The sequence below is a fragment of the Bufo gargarizans genome, chromosome 1 (assembly GCF_014858855.1).
Source record: "Bufo gargarizans isolate SCDJY-AF-19 chromosome 1, ASM1485885v1, whole genome shotgun sequence".
Classification (NCBI taxonomy): Eukaryota; Metazoa; Chordata; class Amphibia; order Anura; family Bufonidae; genus Bufo; species Bufo gargarizans.
In genome coordinates, this window is record NC_058080.1 from 85196649 (window position 1) to 85212660 (window position 16012).

The 16012-nt window shown below is 41.8% G+C and overlaps 1 protein-coding gene across 1 annotated transcript; it reads right to left on the reverse strand.

The window, feature by feature from the left end:
* Window positions 1-10444: 10444 nt before the first annotated feature.
* Window positions 10445-13813, reverse strand: LOC122924721. Its single transcript, XM_044276086.1, has 2 exons — window positions 13471-13813; window positions 10445-10938 (listed from the first exon to the last, which is right to left on the reverse strand). The coding sequence occupies exons 1-2, from the start codon at window positions 13754-13756 to the stop codon at window positions 10445-10447; spliced, it is 780 nt and encodes a 259-aa protein (XP_044132021.1). The 5' UTR covers window positions 13757-13813.
* Window positions 13814-16012: the final 2199 nt, after the last annotated feature.

Genomic DNA, 16012 nt, shown 5'->3' on the forward strand with positions numbered 1-16012 from the left:
AGAATTATACTGGCACTATGGGGGGGCAGAGGAGCCATATGAGGGTATCTACTGGGGGGGGGTACTATGGAGAAGTAGGGGGAAGGAGCACTATGGGGGCATCTGCTGGGGGGCATTATATAAGGGCATTTTATACTGGCACAAACTATATGTGCAATATGGGGGTGGGGATTAGTACCATAGTGGCATTTTATACTGGCATACATTATATGGGCACTATGGTAAAGGGGTGAGAGGAACATTATTGGGGCATCTACTTGGGGCACTCTATAGGGGCATTTTATACTGGCACATTATGTGAGGTAACATTGAACTTGGGGAGGAGCACTATGGGGGCACTATATAGGAATATTTTTAAATGGTGCAAAATAATGGGGCCCTATGGGTACAATAGCTCAACTGGGGGCACTAAGAGGTTTTTTGGGGGGCACACAGTAGGGGGCATTGGCACACATTATGAGGGAACTATAGGGACATTGGCTCCACTAGGCGCACTAAGAAGAGGATTTTTTTTACTAACACACAACAGGGCATTTTTTTGTATCATTATTTTTGTGGGACATTATGTTTATTAGTGTCAGGGAAACAATTTGCTGAGCACAGTTATTTTTTAGGGCACTGTGTGCCAATAATTATTGAAGGGGCACTATCTGGTACTAGTATTTTCAGGTGGTTTATCTGTTTCTGATGTATAGTATTAGGGGGCACAGCAGGCACAGGATGGGGTGTTCAGAAGGTTGGAGGATGTTGGAAAAGTAGGAAACTAAGATGTCTGTCAAACTCTGCAAAGAGAAGAGATGGCTGAAAGGAATCATCATGATGGTCTGTATGAAAGAAGAAGATGAGGAAAGAGAAGATCTAAGAAGACGTCACTGGATGGACAAGGTATGTGGCGCTGGATTAGGCTACTTTCACATCTGTGTTAGTGATTCTGGCAGGCTGTTCGAGTTGAGAACAGCCTGCCGGAATTCACTGGATCCAGCTCTGCTGGATGCAGACGGAATGCCCGCCGGCCCTATTAACTGAATTGGGGTACGGTAGAGATCCGGCCACAATCTGGCAAAAATGCAGAGAATCAGCGGGACATAAACCGCTGCATGCTGTGTTTTGTGTCCAGATGGATCGTAGTTCCGCGGGTGTGAAAGTAGCCTTACCTTGTATGTTTTGGATTGCTGTATGTAATATTAGGAGGGAATAGGTTAGGTTGAGAATTTGGAATGGGGGGTGGAGGAGCCCAGGTACATTCTTAGCACAGGGGCCCTCTGCTGTCTGTGTCCACCCCTGGGGTACATATTCAATAACTGACCGTTTATGTTTCCCCCATGCGCTTCCCTTATGTGATTTATCAATCTTGGACATCCTCTACCAGATTTTATCGAGTTCAAATGTTCTCTGAACCTTTCATATATGCATCTAATGGTTTTGCCCACATAAAAACATCTGCAGTGACACATCACCAGATATACAATGTATGTACTTCTACAAGTTATGGAGTTATCAAATTTATGGTATATACTCCCGAAAAGCAGGATTTTATTTTGAGCAATATAACTACAGAAGGCACAGTTTCCACATTTAAAATTTCCTTTTGGTCTCTTATCTTGTAACCAATTTTTGTTCTTTTTTTCTACATATCTACTCCTCGCCAGCATATCTTTTATGGTGTGACTTCTTCTGAATGTTATTATCGGTCTTTTTTTAGTGAACTCTTCTAAGCTACTATCCCTTTTCAAAACATCCTGATTACTTTGTATTATTTTACATATATTTTCTGCCATTGGACTGTATCTAAAGGAAAAGACAAATCTTTTTTGTTCTTCCCTATTATTCCCTTTTCTTTTGTTATTCCCCTTTAGAAAATCTTGCCAGCTTTTTTCATACCTAATTCAAATTTTTTTTTTTCAGGTACCCCCTCTCCAACAGTCTTTTCTTCAGTTCTAAGGCTTGTTTTTCGTAACCCATTTTTGTGCTATTTAATCTTCTTAACCTAATAAATTGGCCGTAGGGGACAGATTTTTTTACATTCATTGGATGAAAACTGTTGTGGTTCAGTAAGGAGTTGGTCACTTTGGGCTTAAGATATCCCTTTGTGACCAACTCATTGCCCCTCACCACGACAGGCACATCCAGAAACTGCAAAGTCTGATTGCCATAATTATAGGTGAACTTCATATTGACTGAAAAATTAATACCTCAATTTCCCACTAAGCCTTCATTGTATTTTTTACCTAAGATACATAAGTCGCCGAGCCGACCCCTGGCTGCCCTATAGTGTCGGGGATCGGCTCATTGACTGAACCTTTGTCTAAATATATTGACTGGTTACTGAGACCGGTGTTAAAAAATGCCCCTGCATATGTGAAAGTTACTGACTTCCTTTTGGCACTGAAGTAATTTCAGCGGCAGGGGGAGTATAGTTTGATCTCCCTAGATGTAGAAAATCTCTATACTCACATACTGCACAGAACAGGGATTACGGCAGTTATGGATGTTCTGGGCAACACTGGAAAGAGCGATTTGTTTTGTCAGTTTATTGAAGAAGGTTTAGAATTTATCCTTACTAATGATGTATTTAAATTTTGAGAACAATGGTATAAACAGGAACACGGCACGGTCATGGGGGACACCCTTGTCATGCACTTTTGCGAATATATATCTGGCAAGGTTTGAGGACGGGTATATTTTTTCAGTGGATAATACATTCTTGTGTCATATAAAAACATTTGAGATATGTCGATTATGTTTTTGTAGTGTGGTCAGGACATGGGGTACAATGTGCAATTCTATTTAAATGAAAAGAACAATATGAATATGAAGTTCACCTAAGATTATGGCAATCAGACTTTTGTAATGCACCAAGTTGATTAGTTAGGATCTCAACTGCAGAGTCAATGGACATCAACTATTTACCACACTGCCTAAGTGCTGGCTGTGTGTTTTGCTGCTGCTCAATTTGAACCCCAAGCGGCTATCTCAGTCTTAGGCGGAGAGGTTGGGGTTACCAAAATCATGTACCGCAATACACATAAACAGATTAATTAATGGGGAGGAAGATCTCCTCTTAGTTGCGAAGGTCAGGAGGTATTTTTATAGCAATTCCTCAGGAATATATATATAACTGCAATATCAACTCTCACCACCGGGAGGCAGCAATTCTACAGGTTAGTATGTAACTGCAATATCAACTCTCACCACCGGGTGGCAGCAACTCTTCAAGGTTAGTATGTGACTGCAATATGAACTCTCACCACCGTGTGGCAGCAATTCTTCAGATTAGTATGTAACTGCAATATCAACTCTCACCACCGGGTGGCAGCAACTCTTCAAGGTTAGTATGTGACTGTAATATCAACTCTCACCACCGTGTGGCAGCAATTCTTCAGGTTAACTTCCACATAAACAGCGGAGCCTGTTAGCAGGCATGTACTTGCGGTTTAGGAGTCCTCCGAGAGGGAACCAGCAGTGGGGGAGCCGTAGCAGATGGTGGTGAATCCTCCAAGAGGAAGGCAGCAGTGTGGAAGTCCGTAGCAGATGGTGGTGAGTCCTCCCTGAGCTGTAGGGTTCCAGACCCGCATCAGCGATTCCGTCCTCTTGTGCAAATGGAGCTGACAGGGTGCGCACTCCATTAGTGGAACACCCTGTACAGCCCCTGACTCCTATTTATTGGCCGGAGCGTGAGTGGGCGGCGCCATTAGACAGCCCAGCGGCCGCTGCGTTCCATCACAACTTTACAGTTTCAGGATGTGGCTGTCGTGGTGAGGGGCGATGAGTTGGTCACAGAGAGCTATCGTAAGCCCACAGTGACCAACTCCTAGCTGCACCTGCACCACAACAGTTTTCATCCTATGAGTGTCAAAAAATCTGTCCCTTATGGCCAATTTATTTGGTTTAGGCCTCATGCACACAACAGTATTTTTTCACGGTCCGCAAAACGGGGTTCCGTTGGTCTGTGATCCGTGACCGTTTTTTCGTCCATGGGTCTTCCTTACAATGCAAGTCAATGTGGACGGATCCGTTTGACGTTGACACAATATGGTGCAATTGCAAACGGATCCGTCCCCCATTGACTTTCAATGTAAAGTCAGGAGTTAATATACCATAGGATCAGAGTTTTCTCCAATCCGATGGTATATTTTAACTTGAAGCATCCCCGTCACCATGGGAACGCCTCTATGTTAGAATATACCATCGGATTTGAGTTAGATCGTGAAACTTATATCCGACAGTATATTCTAACACAGAGGCATTCCCATGGTGATGGGGAAGCTTCAAGTTAGAATATCCTACGAACTGTGTACATGACTGCCCCCTGCTGCCTGGCAGCACCCGATCTTCTACAGGGGGCTGTGATCCGCACAATTAACCCCTCAGGTGCCGCACAGACCTTTCACTTACCAGTAGGAGGAGCGCCCGGCCGATCACAGACATCGCAGCTCGCAGGTAAGTATAATGCGTCTAAAAATTGCTAAGTAACCATGGCAACCAGGACTGCAGTAGCGTCCTGGTTGCCATGGTTACCGATCAGGGCCCCAGCGATAAAACCGGGACTCCGATCAGAACTCTCCACTGCCACCAAAGATGGGGGAAAGTGATTTTAACTAGGGGGGAAGAGGTGAGGCCGCACTGGCCACCAGTGATGGGGGAATAAAAAAAAAGCCTCTCAGGCTATGAGCTGAGCGCTGCGATTGGCCAGCGCTACAGCATGGGAGAATGAGACGCTGGCAGGTTCCCCTGGGTGGAGCCTAACTATGAAGATACCGGAGGCTATACCGGGAGAAGGAGCAGCGCCCAGGTATAACAGTAAGCGCAGGGAGATCCCTGGGCACCGCTCTACATGTCTGTATAGTTAGTTTAGATGTTTTATTCTAGTGAAAGCTCCTCTTTAAGGATTTTCGATCACCGCCGCGCGGCGGGCAGTAATCGGAACAAGGTGCCTGCTCAAATCATTGAGCAGGCACCTTAGCTAAATGCGCAGGGGGATGCCGTGACCCCCCCCATGATGGAGATCGCCGCAAACCGCAGGTCAATTTAGACCTGTGGTTTGCGGCTTTTTATGGTGCGGCGGCGGGCGGTAATGCCATCGGGTCCCCGTGGGTCTGTAGGGGGGACCCGATGGCATGGAACGCAGCGCAATGACTTCCTGAGGCAACGGCGCTGCTTTCCTGTCACGAGCCTGTGAGATCCAGCCCCCTGCCAATGCATTCCAATACAGCCAATGCAGAAGTATTGTGTCATGGAACCATGAACCAGACGTACAACAAGAGATAAGTGGAAAATAAGAAGGTTTTATTGAAAAGCAAGCCGTAAGCAAAAGTCCAAACGGATGGCTAAACCGAAGCAGGGTCTTGCGGAGACAGAGGTCAGGAACCAGAAGGGTAGTCAGACGAAGCCAGGATCAGGAACCAACGGGGTAGTCAGACGAAGCCAGGATCAGGAACCAACGGGGTAGTCAGACGAGGCCAGGATCAGGAACCAGAAGCAGCAGCAGTCTTAGAAGTATGTGAACACAGGAGGACCAAGCAAGGAACTGAAGCCACAGACCTCCTATATATATGAGCTAGACATCCAGCTCCTCCCAGTGGGAAGGAGAAGCCGCAGGGTGGGAGGCTACAAGAAACCCAGAAACCAAGATGGCCGCCAGCACATGTCAAACGAAGGAGAGTGGTAAGAAGGTAAGACCATGACATATTGGAATGCATTGTAAAGGATTAGACCCCCAAAAGTTGAAGTCCCAATGTGGGAAAAAAATAAAGTGATAGAAAATGCGAAAAAAAAAGTTTTCACCCCCAAAAATTAAAAGTTTCAAGTAAAAATAAACAAAAACGTCATGTTCCCCAAATAAAGTAAAAAAATTTGGTAAAAAATAGGGGAAAAAATAGGTATACATATTAGGTATTACCACGTCCATATCGACCGGCTCTATAAACTATCACATGACCTTTCCCCTCAGATGAACACCGTAAAAAATAAAAACTGTTCTAAATAAACCATTTTTTTGTCACCTTACATCACAAAAAGTACAACAGCAAGAAATAAAAAAGGCGCATGCCCACAAAAATAGTACCAATCTAACCGTGACCTCATCCCGCAAAAAATGAGACCCTACCTAAGATAATCCCCCAAAAACTGAAAAAACTATGGCTCTCAGAATATGGAGACACTAAAACATGATTTTTTTTTTTCAAAAATGATATTATTGTGTAAAACTTACATAAATAAAAAAGTATACATGTTAGGTATCTCTTCGTCCGTATTAACTTGCTCTATAAAAATATCACATGACCTAACCCCTCAGATGAATACCGTAAAAAAATATAAATAAAAATGGTCAACTTACATCACAAAAAGTGTAATAGCTAGCGATAAAAAAGTCATACGCACCCCAAAATTGTGCCAATCAAACCGTCGTCTCATCCCGCGTAAAACTTACATAAATGAAAAAAAAAAAGTATACATATTAGGTATCGCCACGTCCGTGACAACCTGGTCTATGGGACATGGTGTCAAAAACTAGCCTAGCAAAATCTGCCTGGCAAAAACCGTATGGCATTCCATTCCTTCTCCACCCTGCCGTGTGCCCGTACAGCGGTTTACGACCACACATGGGGTGTTTCTGTAAACTACAGAATCAGAGCCATAAATATTGAGTTTGGTTTGGCTGTTAACCCTTGTTTTGTAACTGGAAAAAAAATTATAAAATGGAAAATCTGCCAATAAAGTGAAATTTTGAAATTGTATCTCTATTTTCCATTAATTCTTGTGGAACACCTAAAGGGTTAACAAAGTTTGTAAAATCAGTTTTGAATACCTTGAGGGGTCTAGTTTCTAGAATGTGGTCATTTTTGGGTGGTTTCTATTATGTAAGCCTCACAAAGTGACTTGAGATCTGAACTGGTCCTTGAAAAGTGGGTTTTTGGAAAATATCAGAAAATTTTTTAGATTTGCTTTTAAACTTCTAAGCCTTGTAACAGCCCCAAAAAATAAAATGTCATTCCCAAAATGATCCAAACATGAAGTAGATATATGGGGAATGTAAAGTAATAACTATTTTTGTAGGTATTACTGTGTATTATAGAAGTAGAGAAATTTAAATTTGTAAATTTGCAAATTTTTCTTAATTTTTGGCAAATTTGGTATTTTTTTATAAATAAAAATAAATTTTCTTGACTCCATTTTACCCGTGTCATGAAGTACAATATGTGACGAAAAAAACTATGGATAAGTCAAAGCGTTTTAAAGTTATCACCACATAAAGTGACACTGGTCAGATTTGCAAAAAATGGCCTGGTCCTTAAGGTGAAATATGGCTGTGTGCTAAAGGGGTTAAGAGACATTCCATTTTTTCTCCTTCCTAATAGAAGTCTATGGGAATCAAAACGGATCCGTCTGGTTCCCGTTATGCAAGATAGAAAACAAAGTCCTGTCAAAACGGATCCGCCCTTCCATCTTATGGATTCCGTTATGTTCCGTTATAACCCTGTTATACTGGAAATCCATAACTGACTCCATAACGCTAGTGTGAACCCACCCTAATTGGGATATTTTGAAAAGGGATAGTAGCTTAGAAGAGATCACAAAAAATAGACCGATAATAACATTCAGAAGAAGTCACACCATAAAAGATTTACTGGTGAGTAGTGTTGAGCGAACTTTTGTTTTAAGTTCGGCGTCTAAAAATCGGGTTCGGGTTATCGAAAAATTGCGTTAAGGATTCTGCTACCACAGACCATGTCCATGGTAGCGGAATCCATAACGCGATTCTTCGAACCCGAACTTTAGATGCCGAACTTAAAACAAAAATTTGCTCAACACTTCTGGTGAGGAGTAGATTTGTAGACAAAAAGAACAAAAATTGGCTACAAGATAGGAGACCAAAAGGTCATTTTAAATGTGGAAACTGTGCCTTCTGTAGGTATAATGCTCAAAATAAAATCCTGCTTTTCGGGGTTATATACCATAAAGTTGATAGCTCCATAACTTGTAGAAGTACATACATTGTATATCTGACAATTTGTCAATGCAGATGTTTTTTATGTGGGGAAAACCATTAGATACATATATGAAAGGTTCAGAGAACGTTTGAACTCGATGAGATCTGGTAAAGGAGTTTTTCAGGTATTGAATATGTACCCCCTCCTCCACAAGGTGGTGACAGACACCGCCTGCTGTTACAAATAGAGGCAAGATAGATTATCAGAAAAAAAGCCTTAGGTCCATTAGGCTTAAAGGGAACCTGTCACCGTTACTAGATACCCTCACTGAGCGTTTCTAAATGTTCATTGTGCTACCCTAAACATATAAATTACACTTTTAATTTCATTTGCAGACAGATTCAATAAGTATTATGCATTTTTGTACTTCCGCCTTTTATGCAAATGAACATAAAAGAGTCATATCTTAGGCTACTTTCACACTTGCGTTCGGTGCGGATCCATCTGGTATCTGAACAGACAGATCCGCACCTATAATGAAACGCTTGCATCCGTTCAGAACGGATCCGTCTGCATAACATCTTTTTCAGATCTGAGTTTTCACAGGTGATGGGGGACGCTTCAAGTTATAATATACTAAGAACTGTGTACATGACTGCCCCCTGCTGCCTGGCAGCACCCGATCTCTTACAGGGGGCTGTGATCCGCACAATTAACCCCTCAGGTGCAGCACCTAAGGGGTTAATTGTGTGGACCTCAGCCCCCTGATTGGGTGCTGCCAGGCAGCAGGGGCTAGACCTCACTCCCTCCCCAGTTTTAAATTCATTGGTGGCCAGTGCAGCCCCCCTCCCTCCCTTACCAGTATTAAATTCATTGGTGGCCAGTGCGGCCCCCCTCCCTCCCTCCCCTGTATTAAATTCATTGGTGGCCAGTGCGGCCCCCATTCCTCCCTCCCCTGTATTAAATTCATTGGTGGCCAGTGCAGCCCCCCCTCCCTCCCTCCCTAGTATTAAATTTATTTGTGGCCAGTGCGGCCCCCCTCCCTCCCTCCCCTGTATTAAATTCATTGGTGGCCAGTGCGGCCCCCCTCCCTCCCCTGTATTAAATTAATTGGTGGTCAGTGCGGCCCCCCCTCCCTCCCTCCCCAGTATTAAATTCATTGGTGGCCAGTGCGGCCTCCCCCCTCACCCCCCTTATTCCCATGGTGATGGGAACGCTTCAAGTTAAAATATACCATCGGATTGGAGAAAACTCCGATCCGATGGTATATTAATAGGGACTCCTGACTTTACATTGAAAGTCAATGGTTGACGGATCCGTTTGCAATTGCACCATATTGTGTCAACATCAAACGGATCCGTCCCCATTGACTTGCACTGTAAGTCTGGAAGGATCCGTTTGGCTCCGCATGGCCAGGCGGACACGAAAACGCTGCAAGCTGCGTTCGGGTGTCCGCCTGCTGAGAGGAACGGAGGCCAAATGGAGCCATACTGATGCATTCTAAGCGGATCCGCATCCACTCAGAATGCATTGGGGCTGTACGGATCCGTTCGGGGCCGCTTGTGAGAGCCTTCAAACGGATCTCACAAGCGGAACCCTGAACGCAAGTGTGAAAGTAGCCTTACTTGTGTGACCAGAGAAGAGTCATATTTTCAAACTCTGAATCATCTCAGGTTAATTTGCATATGTACCAAATCGTTTTTTTTTTTTACACAATAAAAGCACACAGAGCTATGGGGACTTGGTATTGCAGATGTGCTAGCGGCCATCTAGCAACCCATGTCCTCAGCTCTATACCCAAAATCCCGGTGACAGGTTCCCTTTAAATGATAAGAATGACCTTAGTGTTTTCCTCTAAAAAATATACTAAAATATTCCTCTAAAACATCTAGAGTAGCGCTTATTTGATTACTGCTGTTTGTTTTTAAATGGAAGATACACATATGTTAATACACATGCTGCATTGCGATAAATCAGTATATTATTTGATTGCCATGATAATGGTGCAGAGCGGCTCATAAAATGATCACCTGTGGGACATGATTACGTCAGTGGCCAGAAGAAGCGCAACTGCGCGAAATGGCCATCGCCTTTGACTGCAGGAAAGTTTGTCCGCCCCTGTCACACATGTATATGTCCGTTTAGACGAATAAAGGATTTTTTATACGACTAATGGTGAGTACCGCCTTACGTATATGCTCTATATTTGGGTAATACTTTTTGTTTAATATTTTTACTATTTATATAATTAAAGAACACTTTAGGGTTTTGTGTTACTCTCTTTGGCAATAAATCTCTCTGTCCCCAACTTTGCTGCCTTCATTTGTTTTTAACATAATTTTTTTTTTTCCTTATAGCTGTCTTATAGATTTTTAGTACTTCTTTCTGTCTTCCTCTACCTTACCTTTGTACAAATTTATTTGTAGAATTACAACACTTCCTTAATATTTGGGTCAATGTACTATTTATATTTAGAAAATAAATGCGTCCAAATGACAATACTGGGAAACTACTTACTCTTCATAGGTGCTGGCTCCAAAATCCAATAAATGATCAGCTGAATGGCTTGTCTTATTAATTGAGATCTTTGAATCGGATTGCCCATTTACATTCCCCTCCCTTTGTATTGCTTGTGGATTTATTTCTTGGTCACAGATCAGGTTTACATGTTGTAGATGACCTTCTTTCTCGGTTACTGTCACAATATTTTGGTCCATGCTTTCTGGATCATTGCTTTCATCATTGTTGTCATTCTGTTGACTTATTATAGAGTTGTCAGATTCATCCCTTTGTACATTTGTTGCTAATTCTTCTTCCTGATCTGTATTTACCTTAAGTTCAGCAGATTCTTCATGAGCAATTTCTACTGCAGCCTCAGTCTTGTGATCTTCATTGGCAAGATGTTTCAATTGTATGTCAATGTTTTCCAAATGTTCTTCACTTCGCTTCAGGTTTCTTTCTGTATCTCCAAGTATTTGATTGACCATAATAAGATAATTGATGTAATCTGCATGTGAAAAAATTGGGCAGAGATAAATAAAATTTTCATTTTATGGTACTTTACCCATCCTTAGTTACCTTTACTATGCTCACCAATAAGACTAATACCTGTTAAAGGAGGTTCAAAGAAAGTCTTGTATTTTCATTTTTTGTGGACATCTGTGGACTTACTGATGCCAGCATTCACTGAGGCTCCCTTATTCCCGACCCAACTTTAACTTTGTGGATAACTTTCAGCCACCCAACTGCAGGAGTAATAGATAGCTACTCATAGGTTCACGGCCACTAAATACATAACACGATTGTGGAATGTGGTTTATATTTATCCTATTATCTTTCCCTTAATGATTCACCAGTTATTGTATTGGGACTTCAAAGGAATCTCCATCAACTTTGTAGTGGACTGAACTCCCCACTGCAGTGCTGCTCCAGTTGACTTCCATTCTGGTATATATACAACATTTTGATCACTTTTTATTATTTTATTTTATGCGCAGGTGAGCTGACCAATAAACAGCTATTCTGGCATTGTGACTCTTATTTTTACGCTATGGCTTTTACCATGCTGGACATATAACACATAGGGGGAGAGTTATCATCTCCTTTGCGCCCAAAAATTGGCTTTAAAAAGTTTTAAGCTGTGTGTGAATTTTGAATAAAAAAGTTGTAAGGGCCTCTTTTTACACTGCCCTCAGCATTTTTCCAAAAGGGGGCAACGTAATGGCGGGAAAGAGGCATGGTCAACAGCCAAGACAAATTTATTTTCATTTATACCAGTTTTCTGGTGCAAACATGGCCAGAAATGTACAGCAGTTCAGAGTTGTCGTAGATTTCTGTTTAGGCACACGGACTGCCAGAGGATGTGCCTAATTTATGACTAGGACTGTGCCCCATCTTCCCAAAAATATCTTAAGAGTTCAGATTTTTACAGATGCCGCTACATGAATTATGCTACCCCTCCTGCTTTCTAAATGCTCAGACACCACAGCCACTATTGACCACGGTATCTGAGGAGCTAAATAATTGAGTATGGTTTAATTTTCTTTTTTCTAAACTAGGGAGAGATTTATCAAGATCAGCGTTTTGATTCCCAGTCATATGTGTCATGGAATATATATATATATATATATATATATATATATATATATGTCCCTATGGAAATAACTGGACAGATAAGAACCCTCTATTTATCGTCAGTCAGAGTCTATTGTTTGTAGGAAACTGTCTGTTGGTTTAGCTATGCCTTATTAGTGAACTAAAGATGGGTATTTACATTAGATGAATTTTGGCTGAACCTACTGATTTCAATGGGAATGGTCCACCATCTAATGTGTATGAGGGTGATTCAATGAAAGATGTCTCAAGGAGGGATCAAGCAGTGTGACTTCAATAAGGCTACATTCACATGACCGTAAGTGTTTTGCAGTCTGCAGATTGCGGATCCACAAAACACGGATAATGGCCGTGTGCGTTCCGCATTTTGCCATGGAACGGAACCACAGATGTAGACAGCACACAATATGCTGTCTGCACCTTTTGTGGCCCCATTGAAATGATGGGTCTGCACCCGTTCCACAAAATTCCCTAAAACTAATCATTTTGTTGTCATGCGAGATAAGCTGCCTGATGTGCCTGGCAGTGCCTTATTTTGCTGGTTGTTCTGAGAATACATGTACGCTTGGCTAAGTATAAATAACTTTATTTAGAAGTACTCTGAATGTCTTAAAATGAATTATTCTATTTGTAATTTTCTTCACGGTTTCTAGAATAGACACTGATATCAGTGATGTATGGGTGTACGGATTCCAGTGGGGTCGCAGGAGCAATGTACAGGCAGGAGCACACATTGCACAGATATTCTATGCCAGATTTTAGGGGAGAGGGCACAGGCAGGACTATTAATGTGCTATACAGGACTACTGCCTAAAGCCTTGCGTAGCTGACCGAGTGGCCGCAGGCAGGAGCTCTCTATAGCACATCACTGCTCCTACCTGTACCCGCTTATCTAAAGCCTGGCATAGCACATCTACAGTATGCCTGGCTTCAGCCGAGCACAGCTGGCGCAGGCAGCAATCCATACTCCTGCCTGTACATCACTCCTGTGGCCCCAGTGGAATCAGTACACCCATACACCACAAGTACAAGTGAATACATTACAAAGCTCGAAAGACACCTAAACTTCAGGTGTCCATTTCACATGAAAAGTCTGAAAAAGATTAGATCAAGTATATTAGAAAAATTAATTTCATTCCATTTAGAGTAGTTCTGAATAAAGTTAGTCCAAAGTTTAGGTATACTTTAAACTTTCTCACAATTGCAATGGTTGCCATTTATTTTTACTATGATGCTTCTGTATGTGGGAAAAGACACAAACTGATCACAAGAATACCAATATGGCTCTTCATCCCTCATAAGGAAACATTAAGGTGTCCCAATGGTTTAACTCTCCACTAAATGTCTTTACTGTTGATGAAGTGAAAAAGCAGCCCCCGACTCTATCTCAATAAACTGAATATATATTTATATGAAATTATCTTACCGTTTGTTATGTTTAGATCCTTAAATTTCTCCTGAAGTCCCTTTAATATATGAAGCATGGTCTTCAATGTCTCTGTTGTTCCACTCAGTTTTGCACACAAAGTTTTGCGAAGATCACAAATTAATGGAACTAATGGACACATGAGTTCTTTTATATCTTGATTATTTTTGGGATGCAGTCCCTCCAGTACATCCTTCACGTTGTCATTGTACTGCATAATCTGTGCCAGAATCACTGTCAGATTATCATCCTTAGCGTTAGTTTGATCACTCGATGGCAAGTCCATCTTTCTACTGTGAAATTCTACTATTCTGTCACCAGCCGGTTCTAATCAGTTTGCAGTGAAATTGAAGTAGTGTTTTTCTGTCCGCTGTTCTGCCTGTGACAGTGAGTAGTCTTTCTCTCAACTCCTAGTCTTTAAGTCACTGAAGGCAGCAAGTTACTATAGCCACTGCAAGGAGTGGCAGAGGCAGCAGCGTACACAGAGATTACAGATAAGGAAGTGGATTGTCCACTACTACAGTAAATCACTTCAGTCATTGGCATGAGCTTTGTCTAAGCTATTTACTAATGCAATTCTCTAGCTCAGATTCCTCTTTCAGCTGACAGCTTTATCTCTATTTGATCTCAGAGTATGAAATATATTGGCTGAAACATCATGATTTACTTATGTTTTTGCTACCAGGAAGATTTCATTTTTTTAAGGGAAAACAGTAGGGAAATTTATTATGAACTTTGCACCAGAAAAGTCACTTCAAAAAGCCGCACACAACATTTTTGAAAATATGGTGTGACTTTTTGAGTTTTATGATGTTTATTGCTCATAAAATAGACGGAGCTTAGTGAAAGGGGCCTGATGGATTTATTGTAGCTTATACAGTAAATTAGCGTAAATTATAGTGCAAATTTAACCAGGGGCATGGCTGCCATAGATTTGGTTTCTCTAGCACATGGAGACAAAAAGATGAAGCCTGTGACTGCCACTATGTCAGCCACTGAGAATTAGATATAGTATTGGATTTCACCCTCCAATGAATAGTCAACCATTTGGCGATGAAACCCCCTTTTATGGATAGGGGAGGTCCTGATGGCACAAACACTTTAAAGCCCAGGCTCAGATTTGCCTACAGGGAAAAAGGTAAATCTCCCAGTGCTCACAGGTGGCAAATGGCACAATAGACTGACAGCACTACATACAGACAGCGTACAGCATCTCATGCCACCTATGTGTCCATTAGAAAATCTGACTAGATTATTTAACAAAATATCCAGTTTATTATTATAAATGCCTCGGCTGGCTGAGATGATTTCAAGGTACAGTGTCAGCCTGGACAGTATCCCCCTTCACCAGTGATCGACCTTCTGAACATTCATGTTGGGTCTCCCATCTTACTGCTGCCTGCTGCTGTGTAAGCATGTGCTCCTTATTTGCATGCCTACATAAGAAAGCACTAGTCTAAGGCTAGAGTCAGTCAGCAGAATGCTAATAGGGTCTGCAGAACAGACTGAGACACAGAACAGTCTGAGACACAGGCGGCAGTGGGCTCCTACTGAAAAAAATGTGTGTTGGCACAGATTTTAGGGATTTGTTGAGAAAGGTTAGGTAATATTTACATTTGACTGTACAGTGGACCCAAAGAAACTAACCAGAAGAACGCCACCACTGGAAGGACAATCTCAAATTAAAACTTAAGTTATATTACATAATAAAAAAATTAAAACTGTAACGTAATAAAATAACTCAAGTGATGTATCAATAACCAGTGCTCAAAGATGCAAAATGAAGCAATCTTACCCAGTCTGTTGATTTCTAGCGCTTGTATTCAACAAAAAAATCAATGGAGGATCAGGGTAGGATCAAAAGACTGCTCCTAATTATCCCTACATACCCTGATCTACTCTGGTTGTCCAGGTAGCGGTGACCACCCTCATGTTCCTACCAGCTGCCTACAGCAGAACCCTACAACTGATGCTGAGAGTAGAGAATATTTTTGTCCACCTGCTTAACTAGTAGGGGGTCTGGATCACATGGGTCCCGAAGTGTTTCTGCTTAATTGTGATGTTCATCAGGAGACCTATAGAAAGAAATATATATGCAGATGTTCCCACTAGATAAGGTATAGGTATAAAGGGCAAAAAATTAGCCTAGCGCTGCACTGTACTGTGACGATATTCTTTAGCATAGCTCATTTAGAGAGCACTACTAAGGGGAAACTTTAGATCAAGTTTTCACATAGAAATGTAAACAAAATCAATAAATAAAGTATATTAGAAAAACATTTCTGATCTGATCTTTAGTCTTGAGAAGAGATATCTAAGGGGGGACTTGATTAACCTATACAAATATATAAATGGGCCCAGGGCCGGTGCAAAATTTTTTGCCAACACAAACGAAGCTACATTTTAGTCCCCCCCCCCCCCCTTCCCGCAGCTCACCTGGCCCTGGTCCCGTCTGCATCAGCTGGATTCTTCTTTGTGTGGTCCTGGGTATCTTCTCGCTGCTTCAGACAATCGCTGGTTTGAGGACCGTATTTTTTGCCCT